Source organism: Apaloderma vittatum, unplaced genomic scaffold (genome assembly GCF_000703405.1).
Source record: "Apaloderma vittatum isolate BGI_N311 unplaced genomic scaffold, ASM70340v1 scaffold16374, whole genome shotgun sequence".
Taxonomy (NCBI): domain Eukaryota; kingdom Metazoa; phylum Chordata; class Aves; order Trogoniformes; family Trogonidae; genus Apaloderma; species Apaloderma vittatum.
In genome coordinates this window covers 26578-43676 of record NW_009711131.1, presented here as the reverse complement: position 1 = coordinate 43676, position 17099 = coordinate 26578, and the positions used below count along the sequence as shown (strand labels likewise).

Sequence of the window (17099 nt, the reverse complement as noted above, 5' to 3'; positions counted from 1 at the left end):
AATAAGTGAGCTCAGCGAAGCACCCCGCAGCGCAGACAGAATCCTCCTCACTCAGCACAAGCTTCCTGGCTGCTCTGTGGTGTTCCTCCACACTCAGCCTGGGCAGCTGCAAAGTCTACTGTCGAGTAAACCCGTAGGAATCCTGCTCTAAAAGGTCCTACACTGCAATTTGTTGAAGGCAAGGAGAGTGTTTGAGGGAAGAGTGACTGTTTCTCCTGTTTTCATAGAATCATAGAACGGTTTGGGTTGGAAGGGACCTCAAAGATCATCTCGTTCCAACGCCCCTGCCATGGCAGAGACATCTCCCACTAGGTCAGGCTGCTCAAGGCTCCATCCAGCCTGGCCTTGGACACTTCCAGGGATGGAGTATCCACAATCTCCCAGAGCTCTTCATGTTCTTTGTCAAGGAATGACTCAGGCTGCCCTTCAAAATAGGATGCCGAGTTCACTTTGGTGTATGCTCTCACCCAGGAAAAAACAGAGGCAGAGGTTATGTCCTTCATAAAGATCAGACACACAAAAATATCTGATGGAGTTGGTGGACGTTCTCTAGTACCACAGTAGAAAGAGGGAAAAGCTACTATAAGAAAACAGACGGAAAAGATTCAGCGGAGGGTTAAAGTGACAGGATCAAGTAGGGGAATCGGAGAGTGGAAATGCAAAGCAAAACATTCCTATGCTAAGAGTTCGAGAAACTGAAGATCTCACAAGAAAAGGACTGTGCTGCCAGGAAAAGGGAAAGATGGGGAAGACGGGGCAACCAGCTAGTCTTTAAAAACAAATGACAGTTTTTATAAGGCCTTTGTTGGGCAGTTTAGGGATACAGTTCCCCATACAGTTCACTCTGCCCTGGTAACTGGCAAAGTCCTGCTCCCACTGTCTTTTCCTCATTTTCCTTTGCTTCTAGTGCTTGTGCTGAAAAAAAACCTAAAAAAATCAGACTACTTTGTGCAAAGGATCAGTTTTGGCCACGAGTCCAGAGCATTCACTAGAATGCAGAAGTTGCAGCCCCACCTCTGCTGTGCTGCAGCTGTTTCCTCACCAACCTTTCATCCCTCTGTTGAGTTTTAAATTGCCAAGGACAGGGCTGGCCTCTGTGCCCAAAACTGTCTTTGCTGGTTCCTGCACAATCTGGGCAGACAAAGACCTTTTAGCACCACAAAGGAGTCATAAGTCACTGCACCAGATAATTACTTTTAACTCTGTGCAGTCTGAAATCAATTCTCCTAGGTCCTGCTGCTGGCAGAAGAAACCCAGCTGTTGAATGCGCATCTGATTACAATTCTGCTCAGCCAAATATTCTTCATGGTTTTCACAGATGTTCCTCTTTTTTTTATCCCATAGCTATGAACATTATGAGCCGATGCTCTCTTCACCTGCCACTTTTCTCTGCCAATAATCCCAATAAAAATCTATTAGCTCATGCTCTTAACCTCAGCAAGTCCTAGCTGTGCTGGTCTATACCTCATCTGGGATAATTTGATGTTTCAGGAACTGTTGGCTTAGTGTTATCTTTAAAAATACCCCTCTCCCTGACACAATCAGAGGCTGAGAGGTTTCAAGCAAACAAAAAACCCCAACAGCTGAGCTCTCCAATCTCCATAAGGTTTCCATAAAATTCTCATTCGGTTCGCTCTCGTGCTAAGCTGTTTGCAGCCAAGTGCCACCACGGCACACTGAGAACACGGGCTGGAAATGCAGGCTCCAGTGAAGCCAGACATTGAGATACCTGCTCCCACAGAGCAACTTCAAGCTAGCAGAGCTGTGCCGGTTCCCACCTGGAGAGACCTGGGCTTGAGAACAGTGATGAGCAGCTGCAGAGTTCCCTCAATCAGGGAACGGGCTGAACTCAGAGAGGGAGTCTGTGGCCTCTTGCTTCCAGGTCACTGCATGAAACAATCTAGGGCTGTGCAAAACGAAGTGAGGAGTCTTGGTGCAGAGCCAAGGAGAATGAGCTCACTTTTCACCTATGCATCGACTCGGGACACCGTGAACGCCTCGAGTCAGGAGGCGGGGAATGTATTTGGCCCTTATCCTCATTTTCCACAGTCGTTTTGTGGACAGCTTCAAACAAAAAAAAAGGCCCCTGGGTCTCTCTAAAATAAGCTGATCTCTCCTGAAAGCTACTGCGACATTACGATGACAGACATCCTAATAAATTACTCAGCTCGACACGCAGTCAGCACACAAAAAAGAGAGGAAGGACTCCTTCTCCTCACCCCCACCAACACCAGGTCACAGTGTTTGGGTGAGGTAACCCTCGCACACAGTTCCTCCCGTTGGCAACACTGGATGTTTTCGTGTCTCCTCAGACAGGACACACTGAATAGTAGGAAGCTGATGGATGACATTCTTAGTTCTGCCAAGGATTTACGATGCTTCCAGGGCTGAATGTCTTGCTCCAGAGCCAGCCAGCTCTGCGGAAGCTGAGCTGAGAGGCAGTGGTGATGCAATGGCAGGTCAGAGCAGCGGGGCCTCAGGTAGCGGAGGCAGCTCTCAGGGAGGAAAGTTTTCATCCAGATTACGTGTTCCTATGGGCTGTTCATGTTTTAATTGAAAAAAGACAGCAGACATGCAAACTAAGAATGCTACAAACTGTCAGCTTCCAGCAACCAAAACCAAAGACTTTTGGGTTTGCACCACACGGCTTTAGACTTTTGAAGAAAACAAAACTTCTAAATATTTGAACAGCAATTCCATTTCCACTGGAACCTTCCAGGTGGAGAGAGAAGGGAAGGCTTCATGCCCAGCTCTAGAAGACTACAGGAGGCTTTATAACACCTATGATCCAGAATAACCTTTGGATCTGAACTCTGGGGAGAAAACCAAACATGCTTCAACATCTAAATGCAGCCGTGATCCAGACTGAAGGAGTTCTGGCCACATGTCGGGTTTGGGTCTGGTTTTATGGAGCTTAAAAGGAAAAGCATGTATCTGTGGCTGCCTCTGCTGTTCTTTTTTGTTCTTACATCTCCAGCACTTATTTCCAGGCTGCATGGCAAAGCCTCCAAAGCAGTTAATTCACCATATTCCCCAGCAGCTCAGTGCTTTTACTCAGATCCCTCTCCTTCCCTATTCCTCACCTCCAGTGCCTCTGCTCCTCCCTGGGCATTCAGCCCTCCAGATTTTGCTCCTTGTGTCCTCAGCACCCACCACATCTGAATTAAACAAACAGGAACGACAGCCAGCCAAGCTTTCCACTTCGTGACACAGAGGCTGGCAATTCCAGAACCTGCCTACTACAGAGGGGGCCAGCACAACACTACAGAAGCCTTTCAGGCCAAATTACTACAAACGTACCTGCCTGAACGCTCAGGGGCATTCCTCACAGGGCACACAGCCTTAACAAACTGTTCCCCGGCTCCAAAGACCCAATTATGCAGATGCTCAGAGCATGAGCAAGCCCAGCATCCTCCAGAACAATCAGGAAGCTTCAGAATAGAATCCGTGTTAGAACAGGTGAATTTTACTGTCACTCGCACTGGTGGTATTAGCTATGAGTTATGCTTTCTGGTTTCCTCTGTGGGTTTGCCGGCATGACAGAGGAGAACAGGACCATTAGTTCTTCCAGCTAAAAAACTCGGTACGCTTCATAAAAAGACCAGGTGCTCAGGGTCTCATCTGCTTCTCTTCTTTTGGTTCTTCTGCCTGGTGAAATCTGTGGAGGAAACATCTTTCCAAGCTGCATCCACAGAAGCACAGCAATGCCTCAGCCCCTGCTCCAGCACAGCTCCCAACAACAGTGTTTATTTAAGCTGCTAAGGACCACAAAATATAGGTAAGGAGAGAAACAGATCCGGTCTCGCCACATACTTAACCCAGCAAAACACATCTAGATACTCTTTACAGACAAGTTTCTTCTATATTTTGTCCCCTCCACTGCTCAAGCTTGCTGTCAGAGTCACAGTATATAAAACCACCACCAATTTTCTTCTTAAAAACAAAAATCTCTGCTGCCTTCTGCAAATTTAATAGCTACTCATCTCATAATTGTTACATTCCCAGTCAACCGATTTGAAAAGCCAAAATGTTTTGCAAGCACCTGCCAGTGCAGAGTCAGAAAAAATAAAATTTTTTTTAAAAAATCAGAACAGCTTACTGAGAGTAACGGTGTCATTGATCCTGAAACTGCAGAGCACTCTGTCAACGTTACGGGCATGTCGAAATCCATTTCCTCTCACGACAACCTGAAATGACTCTGTAGCAAAAAAGACAGTAGATTATTGATAGAAAGCGCAGCAAAGAACACATATATCAGAAGTTTTTGTTTGAGATCTCTTGAGCATTTTAACCATTTTTAAGTTCCAAAAATGTTAAAAATTGGACTTCCACTCTCTCCCTACCCAATCTGGAGTTTTTAGAAACAGGAAATAATACACAAACAGAAACATTTTACTGACTTACAGTGAAAACATGACGGTTCAGAGACACCGAGCTTTCCCCTCCCCAGGCTGCCATTTCAAACAGAAAAATTTGGGGTGAAGAAGGGCAAAAGTATCTTTCCATGGGAAGAAAAAAATCTTGCAGTGATAGATAAGTTAGAGAAGTTCCAGTGCTACTTTCACAGGTAAGTGCAGAACTGCACCCGTTGCCATGACTTCTGTCCCATCCTGCCCTGCTGAGCCTGTACAACGAGCGTGAGCCCCTGGCCGGCCCCATTTCCATACGCTCTGAGGGGATTCATCAACAGAGCAGCCCTCTAGTCCCCGGGCCAAGGCTCTGATCTTGGAGTCTGTGGGCATTTCTCCAAGTCTTCCTCTCTGCTGTTCTTCCAGATCAACTCTACAAGGTCAGCGCAAGCAGAAAGCGTCAAGGACAGTCACCAGCAGCTGAGCGCCGAACCGAGCCCTCCTCTTTTGAACAAGCAGGGCTGAGCAACGACATCATCTCCTCCCAAGCCTTTCAGACCCCTCTCTGCCATCCCGTTATTCCGACTACTCGAACCCAGCACTGGGAAAGCTTTACAAACCCCCTGCAGCTGCCAGCATTAAGTCTGCCTTGCAGGGAAAGCACGGCTTTGAGCCTCTCGGATTTGCAAACAGGGCCATAGTCCCAGAAAAATTCTGGCAGGAGACACAGGGACTCAAACTTTGCAGATTCCCCATGGCGAAGGAAACAGCCCCCACAATTCCTGTTACTATCTAGGAGAGGCACTCACAGAATCCCCACGGATGTTTCTCTGGTGAATACGGTTTGAACACAACATGTTTCACTGTCCAAGACAATGGAGGAGTAATCACAGCGCATCAGAAACACCACCCTGGTTTTAAAAGTCTCAGGAACAACAATGAACCTAGTTTTTGCAGATTCAAAGTTTTTGCCTTGCACTTTACAGTCCCCATCTTTTTTCATCTCCCTTAAGGACTCGCACACTGTACTCGTCAAAAAAAGCAGATTTGCTCTGGAATCTGGGCTCTCTTCCAGGTCCCGCTCATTTACAGCCAAGTTACAAATCATCCCACCACATCCAGCCAGGGGAGCTGCCTCGCAGGCCCATTATGAGGTGTCCAAGAGCATTTGGGAAGAACAGGGGAGAAGGGCTCTGCTCTGGAGTGCAGGGGCTGATGGATACTTAAGAGAAATCACAGAAGTCTCAACTGCTGGGGAATGAAAGTTCAAGTACAGTCAAGGAACAGCCTATCAATGATGTCAGATGAACCACAGGGATCCTGTCGCTGCCTGAGATACAGGATGGACCCTGCACGTCTGTACTGATGCAAATCACCAAGAAAGTGGCATTTCCAAATGATGGGTTGGTGCTGAAATTCATTACTCAAGTGCCTGGGACCAGGTTGCAGCACAAGCGTGGCCTCAGGTAGCACAGAGCCCTCATGCTGTCTCCTTCCAAAAAAACCCGACCCAAACTGCCACCACGCTTCAAGAGTGTGCGCAGAAAGAAAATAGGAGGTACCAGAGCTAAAACTGCAAAACTTTATTTTAAAAAGACACTAGTGCACATAACTTTCATATTCAATAGCACTTTCATTAGTCTCAGAGTCCTAAATGATCAAATTAGCTGCAGTTTGAGAGCAATGGATTATTTGCCCAAACTTGGGAGATGAGGTCTTGAATTGAACATCTAAATAAATGTTGGCATTTTTTCAGGTTAACATTGCTCCTCTTGTGAAGTACTGGCCAAATTCCAGTGCGAATGGTTTATATAAAACCCCTCTACACCTCCTCTCAGCTGGCTCTGCTGGGTACAGCTGTACACTACCCCTACATTCGCATTAAGCCACAGTGAATGGGGGTGATAAGACACACAAACAGCTGACAAGCATGTTAGAAAGTGTTCAAGAAGGTTATAAACAGTGGTTATAAGTCATCTTCTGGCTTATGACATTATATAAGCATCATTGATTATCATTTATATAAGTATTTCAATGTATTTTGAAAAATCCCACAGTCTTCAAGTGTGTAAAGTGGGTCTGAAGGTTCATACAATTCCATTCCCTTTCCCAAGCACTTACGGAGCGTGTCTGCAGCATATCAGACCTTGTCCCGACAACCATCATTTACCATGCTAAGGTAGACAGAGTCCTGTTCCTTTTTTAACAAAGGAACTATTTAAATGGCCAGCCAAAACGAGAAAGAGATGACTAAGGACTACAATTCACGGCAGTTATGCTATCCTGGCTTCAAAACCAAAACTACTGTAGCGGCATGCAAGGAATGCAAAACCGATGCCTGGTACTTATTGGGCATTTAGCCCGTTGTCTTGCATCTGCTAGGAAAATACAACCACCTACAGATGTTTAGGTACGCAGGCAGGTGCTCCAGGAACAGGAGATGCACTAAGGATGATTAAAGCAGCTGTTTTGGACATGAAAACAAAGTAGTCATGATTTGGACTACACATTTAGGAAAAGCTGCTGAACATGCCAGGGACTCATCCTTCGCTACAAACATCAGCTCTGCTCCCAGCTTCTCTACTTAACGAGTTTCTACACATTCAACGAACAGTTTTAGATATACTTTGTATGAAGTGAAGAATTCACAGGAAGCAGATGGAAAAGGCTAAAATGGTTCTCAAGCTTTCTTCGAAAAAGCCTGGTTCTGCTGAATGCAGAAAAGCTTGTCAAGACTTGAAAGCCACAGTGGGCATAGCACAGTCATATTAGAACAAGCACACAAGGAGAGGGCAGCACAATTCACACGAGTCAGCAGAGCGATGTTTAAATCCCAGTCCCCAGGCACCGTATCCACCCTAAATGCCTAAGAAATGTGCAAAGAATATTAGAAGATTTAGATCAAAGTGTGCGCCTTTGACCTTGTTGCTCGTTTCTTAAGAAGCACTTCCCTCAACAGTCCTCTGAGATGATGAATTTGCTGAACTCTAAACCTAATCAAGGTCTTATTTTCTGATTTGGTTTGTAATTTTGCAGCATATCTACTTCAAGTTTAGCACAGGGCGAGTAAGACAGACTGGTCTGACTGAAAAACAAGTTAGTCAAAACTGTCAAACTCAAGACTTTTCTGTAAGAAAATCCCATTTGACATCATTAGGCAGAAATGGGAAACGTGCAAGCTACTGTAAGATGGAAAAGAAAGTCACCAAAAAAGCAAAAGATATAGCTCCAGTTAATTAGTTCCATTTGCAATCTCCAGCAATTAGGCAGAAAGATGTATTTTAGGCAACATAACTGGAGCCTCAATTTATACTTACCTCCTGCACATATACTGGAAGGCTCTGCTGCCAGAATTTCTATACAGGATTTCTTCAAAATCTACAAGATGAACAAAAAAAAGTCATGAAGTATCTCAGATTTGTTTCTATAGAAACACAAATCTGAAAGCGCGAGAGCGGGTTATTATGCAGCCTACGATCCGTAACAGCTAAGGTGCACTCTGAAGGGTCAGCGAGGCAACACCTCCCTCTCCAAAATTATTCTGGAGCCTAAAACTCCAAATAAAGCATCACAAGTTTGAGCTAAGCTGTTTACCTTTGCATTAACATCTACACAGACACTTCTCAAGGCTCAGCCTGGGGTTCAAACTTCTGCAGTTTTCAATCTGGTCGATGGGAGCACACCTGAGTGCATCCTCAGAGTTGCAAATCAAGTTGTGTGGACGGTTGTTCTTTCCTTAAATCAAACTTAAATCAAGCAGTATGTCTTTGTAAGAGTGGCTTTAACCACTTTACGTGCAGCCAGTGATTTACACAAATACTTCAGTGTCGGGCTTGGCAGACTCCTTGCGAGGCACAGGGAGCACGCTGGAGCTGGATACCATTGACTCCCGTACAGGGCTAAAATTGCTCAAGACTCCCCTCCTCTCTGAAGACCAACTCAAATTCTTCACTGCACAGAGTCAGGAAACATGTGACAGTGTCCATACGCCCCTGTGAGAAGAGCAGCAGCGGCGGAGAGCTGCGGGTGTTCAGCACGAGGTAGTACTGATCAAATTTAGGTCAGCTCCAAGAGGCAAGTAAATGTCAGCCAAGCATCATGACTCAAATCCAACATGAAAATTATTTTCCCAACTTTAAACTGAAACATCTGTAAGGAAAGAACAGCAACCAATACAATAAATTCTGTGCAAAAAATGTAATCTGTTTTTTCTCCACAACCATGGCTCTCTGCCTCAAATACCTAATTGCAAAAGGTACAGATAGAGCCATGATTTGTTTTTTAAAACTTTTAAAGAAAAGTTAGTTACTCAGAAGCAGGGCTGGTAGAGACTGAAAGAATACCAAAGGACTGAAGGAACCAGGGCCGTCTGAGCTGCTGGCAGCCTGACAAGTGAGGAGAAAGATTTGCAGGAACGAGATTATACAGGAACTGTCATGTGGAAAAAAAAGAGAAAGTCAACAGTTGAGAACCAAACAGAAAAGCACTGGAAGAATCTGAAAGGTAGAATAAAGAAAACATGCAAAAAATAGAGGGCTCTAAGAACACTCTTCCAAAGCAGCCAGCGGTAGCCACCCATCCAGCCATCTCCTGCCAGTCCACTACCCATTCCGTACTCACTCCAGCTTCTGCTTCTCTGCTTAGGTTTGAAATGTATTATTTCTATTCAGTCATTTGCAAACAGTCATGCTACAAGCCAACTTGGATGGAGGGTGGAATAGCAGGTGTCTCAATTAGATGATGCACAGCTCCCAGTCCAATCCAATCCATTTACGTGGCCATAAAAAACTGGCTGTAATGGCTTTTTACAGTGCCAACTGCAATATTTATTTTGATTTAGAATAATAATAAGTTTCCAATGCTCCAAATACCCACCCTAACTTAAAGTGAGAATCAGGCAGCAGTAACTCTCATAAAAGAATTCCTTTAAGTCTCTTCCTCATCACAACAACAAATTCAGAAAAGACTTTGACATATTCATCGCAGATTTCATCAGATCTACCGTCCTCTGCAAAGAAAAGAATTCGAGGCATGTGCTCACTCTTGATGAGGAAGCATCCCATTGTCTTCACAGCACATGTTTAATGACCAAGCTCAGATTCCCAAACTAGTCTCTTGTCGTACGTTATGGGGCTCCAGCTATGCTCCAGCTTCGCAGGGGCTCCTGGGAGGATCTCCTGTTAATGTTTGTTGACATGCCAAATGCAACACGTCTGTGTAGAAGTGTGGCTTTGTTTGTCACACTTATCCCTACCAGGACAGAACTGAATTGAGCACTACCTGGGATGAATTTAGCTTTCTGGCCAAGAGCCAGGAGAGGCTCTGCAGGTCACCAAAAGGAAGAGCAGGAGTGAAATTCTGCAGCTGCTGGAAGCTTTTGTTTCATTTTCTGGTCCACAAGCATGCAGACAGATTACCTCACCACAGCAGCTGCATATTTCTTATAGTGTTGGGGTTTTTTTCACCAAATTTGGGAATTCTAATTAGCAAACAGGATACTGAAGTTTAATAGAGGGTTACTGCCTAATCGGTGCTGGTGCGAATGACCCACAGTCTGAGGGTAGCTACTCATTATCAAGCTCTGTGGAATTGCTAAATAACTGAGTCTATTGCCAATTACAAAACAGGAATTTATTTATGAAGTGTTTTCTGGCCAATAATATCTGCATGAGCTAAGCAAAATAAATCTCAGTCTTTTTAAGGATGCATTTGGGAGAAGAAAGAACCAGAAAGCGTGCTCATAATCCCACTAAAAGTAAAGAGAAACACGACACACTTGAGACGGGGGGTTCACACCCTCAACTTCAGATGCAGAAACTGGTCACCCAAACCAAGAGGCTTGAGCTGTTGAATTTCTCTTTGGCCTGTGTAGAAAGCCTAAAATTTCTTGGCAGAAAGGAGTGCACTGAACTGCCATATCGATTCTAAGAGCAGAGGCAAGGCGTGAAGAACGCTGAGGGTAGGTGGACATCATTGCAAGACTATCCAAAAGGAACACCCAGGAGATGAAACTTAAAAGGATAGATCATTGGCATAAGTGATACAGGTAGGAGACAGCCCCGGAAGGCAGTTGGGACCACTTGATTTCTTAGACAGCTGCTTCATGAGGCTTCCTGCAGCTCACTCGGAGAATCCTGTCTAAGGATATTTGAGATAAGCTCCAAGTTAGTGCCGCTGTTCAACACAGAGCGAGGGGCAGGGAGGGTTCTTGTTCCAAGCAACTTCTCTTTCAGTCAGTTTCTGTCAAGGGCTCAAAGCAGAGTAACGACAGGGTCCTATCCTGACTTCCACATTGTTTCGCGATCCATTGCCTCCAGAACTGCTACCAAAGACATACTGAGCAGTAGATGAAGGTGAGTTTCAGGTTTTTCCTCCTTCTGAGACTTTCTCCATTTTTGTAGATCAGTTGTTATGATCTACAGAAATTTTTCACAGCAAAGAAAAATTTAATGAATTACTTCAGTTCCTCCCGTCTGTTTCCTGGCTTAGAGCAGTCAGATGTCTGTTTCTCTGCCAGATACCTCCCTCCTAAAGAACTCTGAATCCTCATTAAACATGAGAAAAGCTGAAGTTTTTCACGATGAGGGAGAGAAAAAGCAATTGGTTTGCTTATTAAAAAAACCACACTGGAACTCACAGGAGAGAAAGGACCAAAACCTACGGTGCACTGAACACCTTCAGCTCCCGCTAGAAGTCATGTTGTTAAGTGACTTCAGCCTGGGACCACATTTGCAGCTCATTTAAGCCCAGGCTCCAGCACACAGCCTGAATAGCTCGGTGGTGCTCAGTGGCAGTCCTCCTCTGAAAGCGCTGAGCACATCTCCTGCAGCTGCTAACTTCAAACTACCTGGCTCCCACAGGAAAGGAAGGGCAGGTGAACCGAGGCATCTGCAGACCCATCACCCTGAACACCTTTGCTCAGCAGATGTAGGGACCCAGCAGAAACCACCCTCAAGCTCCCAGCCTCCTCTTGATTCCAGGGGGACTCTGAAGTCCACTGCCTCTGCACACACGAGGGGTCCTAAAAGGTCTACTCTTCAAGCTGCCTCAGTAAGAATACAGGGCAGTTCACAGCAAATCACTGAAGACCAGGTCTTCACATCTCTAGAGGGATTTCAAACACTAATTTCCCCCAGACTCATCATTTTATCTTTCCTTATCAACAAGCAGCCTAACCAGCCCCTCTACGTACGCATGGCTGAGCAGCCTTGCTCTACCAACTCTGACACAGGAATTGAACCTCGTGGCTCTTCCAAAGTTAAAATGCTTTCCCGTGAACACAAAGGCTTTGTTTGTTTGCCCCAAGACAGAGGTGCTTTGCAAGGACAAGAAAAGAAAGAATGAGGGAGGTTGTTTTCCTGCAGAAACAGGAGTCTACAGATTCTTTGTTACTCTACAGAGTGATTAATGTCTTTCTTGCCATTCTTTTTACACAACTCCCTTCTGCCCAACCTACTGCAATCACTCCTCCCAAATGCAAGTGAGCAGGTCACAGATTCATCACTGTACGATGACGCTGCCTTGTGACTCTTCTCTCCAGGGGTGGCAAATTTCGCACCAGCCATCTGAAGCAGTTCTTGACTAGGTTCCTGAAGGCTGAGGTCTTGCCATTCCACTCAGTATAACTGGAAAGGGAGTCACAACTGCTGCTGGAATTCATTAAAAACAGCTGCGAAGGGAATGCAGATCTGGGAAGCAAACTAGGGTTTTATTTCTGTTGTGTTGTTGCTTTCTTAAATGACATGCAACACCTGATCATCCAAGAGAATTGAGGCAGTAGCCCCACACTTGGACAGTGCCAGGAAAACCAATAAGCAGGGGATTGTATTCCAACTACATGCGAGAGCACAAGGGAAAATTGAGCCTGTGCTGAAGGAACGGTTTTGCTTGGTGCAATATGGCCAGAAGAGTGTGTACCACTGTAAACACAGAAATCTGAGACCCCCCTGGTGAACCTACCCCTCCCTAGCTTCCCGTTGTATATTTAATCTGTGTTTTATCAGCTAAAAAGCCTATACCAAAATGAACAAAACACATATCCTTAAACGGATTTCTCAGGGGAAGCTGCCTAATTAGAACAGTTATGGGGTACAACTAAGAAAAATACTGAAAGCTACCTGAAAACATATTGCTTCCTCATCAACGTCGGGCACATTTTACATTTACTTGCAAGGAAAATGGCACACACACTGTCCCATATATTGCCTTTCCTGCTCAGTCAAGGAAAGTGCTGCTCCTAGGTGAGACAGTATTAGGCTGCTCAAAGTTTTAGAGCTAGAAATAGGGATGTCTCATCAGGTATTGTTATTTGCCAGTAAAGACCACGGAACCATTTGCATGGCTTGAAGGCAAGCCATGGGAAAGGAATCAATTCATAGTCCTCCTCTGCCAGCTGAACTGCTGGCCCTTAGCCCAGCCGCACAGGAGCGGGCCAGTGCTGATACGCTGCACCTGAGCCCTAAAGGAAATGCCAGGAACTGATCAATCTGAGTCTGGAAACCTAGGTCTGCGGAGGAGAAGAAAATAGCCCATTTGGCAGGAGGCCAGCTGGAGGAAGCAAAGTTTTGGGGGTTTTGGCATACACAGCAGGATCCCTTTCCCCAGTTCTCAGGAGGTGAGCAGTGCACCATGGGACAGAAAATATGCTAATTAAGCAGAAAGACGGAGATCAAAGAGCCCCCTAAACCTTCATATGGAATGTGCTCTAACACACCTCTGCTGTCCCAGTCTGTGGCAGCCACTTTATAAACTATCACCAGGTGCCTAGTCCATTCAGTAAGTTAATTCCTATCAAGGAGGGAGAGATGCAAAGATAATATTTGGGCTCAAAGCTTTCTGTGCTTCTGTATTGATAAACTCTACCTTAAAGTAGCAGTATTAGAATGAGCAAAGGTCAGTTTCTTTGGACCAAATGTTTTAACTGATTTACTTGCAGTCAGCAGGTCTGTGTGCACACTGGAAAATTAAACCTTCAGCTGTGCAAGGTAACACAAACCAACATGCACGCATGCAAACACATGATTAAAAATACTTACAGAGTCTATGATCCCCTGAAGGGCTTCAAAACCATCATTCACTGGAAAGACATGATCTTTGCTGTCGGCAATTCTAGCCAGCTGACGGAGCGGTAGAAGTAAATAAAACAGAAATGCAAAGAATGAGATAAATTAACCAGCAGGCAGCAAATTAGGACTTCTCCAGACTCATCCACTTGCAAGTAAAAAAAAACTAAATACTCCAAGTAGTCTGTGTGGATTGCTAGCACGTTGTATTTCATCAAGCATTGAAAAGGTTATCTCTTTAGCTTGACCGATTTTGGAAAGCTCTATGCTGGCAATCAGAAAAGGCTTCCCTTAACTTTGAAGACAAGACAGAATGTAGTTTCATTGATGCCTAGAGCCTAATGATCTTTACTTCAAAATCTGTCTCCCACATGACTCTAAGTGACCCAGCACAGTAACTCTCCAACCAAAGGTAGCCACAGCACCAACATGACAGGCCATTAACGCAGCAAAACATTTCAGCATATACATCATTTTAAGCAGGCCACTAACCAAAATGGTTCAGTATTTTCACATGCAGAGAAGACTAAGGCAGATTTATACACCAGGAACTTAAGAGATATCAGTCTGATTCAACTTTTCTATCAGGACAGATATGACAATTTATCCTAGGTTCAATCACTAGGGAGCCAAGAGGAAAGCAGAGAGCTATAACAGGAGCTATTTTCAAAGTGAGGAGAAAAAGGGAGCAGAAGAGCACTTGGAAGCTGCTGTGACAGGTAAAAGGGCCATTCATGAGGTGGTGGTAAGATAAGAGGAACCAGGACATCACCTGTGAAGAGCGACATGCAGGCTCACTGGTCAGTAGCATGCTCAGGGTTAAGGCAAAAATAAAGCCCCGTTCAGAAGTAATGAGCTCTCCATCCATCTGCTGGAGCAGAATCAAGTTTTACTGCTGCAAGGCCAACGTTTGTTATAGTAATTCTCTCCCGTGGCAGGAGCAGCAGCAACCCAGCAGGCCTCTCTGGCGTTTCCTGTAGCATTGCGTTTTGGAGGCAGCAGACTAGCCACACATTCCTCCTAAACCCCGCTGGCTCCACCTTTCCAGCTCATGTCACTCACAACTCCCACTTCTCAAGCAAAACACCAAACTGCCAGCCTCCTGGTTTGCATCCAGCGAAATATTCCAGGCAACTCTCCTCTGCCTGCTCTGAGAAGGGCAGTAAAGCTGCTTAGTGCTTGTTGGCCAAGATACAGCAGCTTCTGTGGACCAGGATGTTTACAGTTCCATCATAGTCCTCCTCCCAGTGCAATCTGGGACTTCAGACACAGTCATCCAATTGCAATTAATTTCTTCACTATCTAAATAGCTTCAAATAGCAGCTGTCTTTGAGACCTGCTACTTTAGGTCTGCTCTTTTTGCCATTTTTATTCCCTCTTTGCTTCTTCTATGACCTACTCTGGGTTTCACTGGTCCCTGGTTTTGATGCAAAGCAGACTGTTCTACACAAATTTTGTTTTGACTCCTTTTTGAAGCAGTGTTTGAAGCTTTGTTAGAAAGCTGAAAACCTGGAAAAGCTCTATTCAGTAACTCTTTCAGCACTTAAGGGCTGTGCAAATGTTTCATTCACGTTAGAAAAATATAATGTCAACCATTACACTTGGTGGAAATGTAATTCATGGACATACTAACATTCACAGGATAAATTTAGCAGTCAGACAATCAAACAGGAAAACACCATAAAATATTAGTGTCACTAACGAAGCTGGTTGCTTTTTACAGCGTAGTTTTCCCATGAAATAACAGCTGGTCTGGAACTGTAGTGTTACATGGCAACACCTCAATTGTACGGGTGAAAAAAAAGTTCCCCACAACGTGCTTCTGCCTATAGGTTAAGCCAGACTCATTTGTTTTTCTTCATGTGTCTGATTTTATCCACCACTAGCAAGAGTCCCTGTGGCACGCAGACAGAGGGATAGTGCTCTACACGTGGAGACAGGCCACGGCAGGAGAGGAAGATGACTTAAGGAATCCTGAGCGAGTGACTCGGGGGTGTGTGCCTGTGCCCGACATGCACCTTCACCAGGTACCTCAGTAATCACCAGCGTCTCGTTTACCTGCGTCTCGTTGAAGTCTTTCACACCAACACAATATACTGTTGCTCCCAGGTCACGCGACCGATTAGCCTGGAACAAGGAAAGGTAGGATGACATGAACACAAATGTGATGGGATCTGAAAGGTCTTAATCATTGTGAAATGAGCAAGAGGGGGCTTGGCAGAAAGGGAGCTTTAAAAACAATTCTGTGGAGACAGGTTTTACCTGCTACTAGAATAGCTATTTGTTTAGTAAAGCAAACCCCAAGGTATTCAGTGGGGTTTTTTTAAACCTGAATAGCTCACCTTCCTAGCTGCTCCAACTTCTTAACATTCGTCTGTCCAACAGATTTAAGACAGACTAAATCCATTTTGTTTTCATCATTTAGGACACACCTCAGCATAATAGTAACATACAATGTTTTGCTATTTTCTATTTCAGACATGTGCCTGGACTCATGATATCCATAGGTGAAGAGACGTTTCATTCCATCTGTATTTAAAAAATTTAAACTGCCCTCAGGGAAGTTTTGTCACTAGAGAAAAAGGTTTTCCTGACCTTTTGCCTTCCAAGCAGCAAGCCCAGACATTTCCCTGTCTCCCTGGCTAAAAACGTCTAAGACACTTACCTCCCTCTCAGAGTAGAAAAACAGGTCTTCATGGAGCTCTCCATCGGTCAATGCAATGATGACACTTGCAGTTCTGTAACCTAAATACAAAAACTCCTTTAGTCCCTTGGTTTTGAGTTGTATTTGTTAAACTAGCCCAGAAAACCTCCCGCTAGGGGCCTGTTAGCACACTGGAATGACCAGAGACAGGGGACCTCAGGCCCACCCCTTTGACCAATGAGTTTTCAGAAGACACATCTGTAGCACACTTTTTGCACTCAGGCACCTGCTTTCAGTACCAGTTTTAAACCACACTTTGATGAGCCTATGATTTTTAATTAGCAGCTCCTCATAACTATTTCAGTATTTCAGACCAGTAGATTAGACTGTAGCCATAAAAAAAAAAAGGCAGCAAAATATTCCTATTTTTTCTCCTGATTTTATTAATGCTGTCAATTCAAGACATCCAGATTTTTTTTCGGCTTGTGATAACAAGCTCCATTTGGACTTGAAGATATATGGTAGGAAAATGGCCTAAAATCTTCAACCTTCCCATGTAACACATTTCAGCAACATAGTTAAGCCTTGCAGTCTTCCCTTGTATTGATTATAGCTTGGGTTTTACAAGTTTGCATTGGTTTTCAGAGTGGCCAAATAGAATTAGTTCATATTTCTGAAAATAGACTTGCTACAGCTCCAAAGAAGCTCTGTAGGGACATCTGGCATAAACACTGTTATGTAAAGATAAAGGCTGAATATGTCAAGGCGTGTAAACGATCAACCTTTACATCTCTTCTACCACCTAGGGCCACGGCGCATAGCTCTGCCTTTAACAAGCTGTTGCTGAAGAGACAAAAATTCAGACAAGCAACTTCTTCAATTACTGCAGAACAGAGATCCAATACCTACTTTTCTTGACGCCTCTTAGAAATCCCCGATTTTAAATAATGTGGCAACAAGAAAGTGGAGTGCTTGCCAAACAATAAGCAAGATGCAGAGTCATTCGTGTTGCAGATGCTGGATCCACCTGTTCTTTTTCCTTTC

The 17099-nt window shown here is 44.6% G+C and overlaps 1 protein-coding gene across 1 annotated transcript in view; it reads right to left on the bottom strand.

Annotated features, from left to right (window-relative positions):
* The window catches only part of LOC104272533 (anthrax toxin receptor 1), a gene marked incomplete at its 3' end in the record, with an annotated part of 70480 nt that overhangs the window by 39792 nt on the left and 13589 nt on the right, over window positions 1-17099 (bottom strand). The window contains exons 6-10 of the mRNA XM_009867553.1: window positions 16077-16156; window positions 15470-15538; window positions 13385-13465; window positions 7667-7727; window positions 4100-4198 (exon numbers count right to left, since the gene is read on the bottom strand). Coding sequence (XP_009865855.1) covers window positions 4100-4198; window positions 7667-7727; window positions 13385-13465; window positions 15470-15538; window positions 16077-16156 — 390 coding nt within the window. The remainder of the gene's footprint in view (window positions 1-4099; window positions 4199-7666; window positions 7728-13384; window positions 13466-15469; window positions 15539-16076; window positions 16157-17099) is intronic.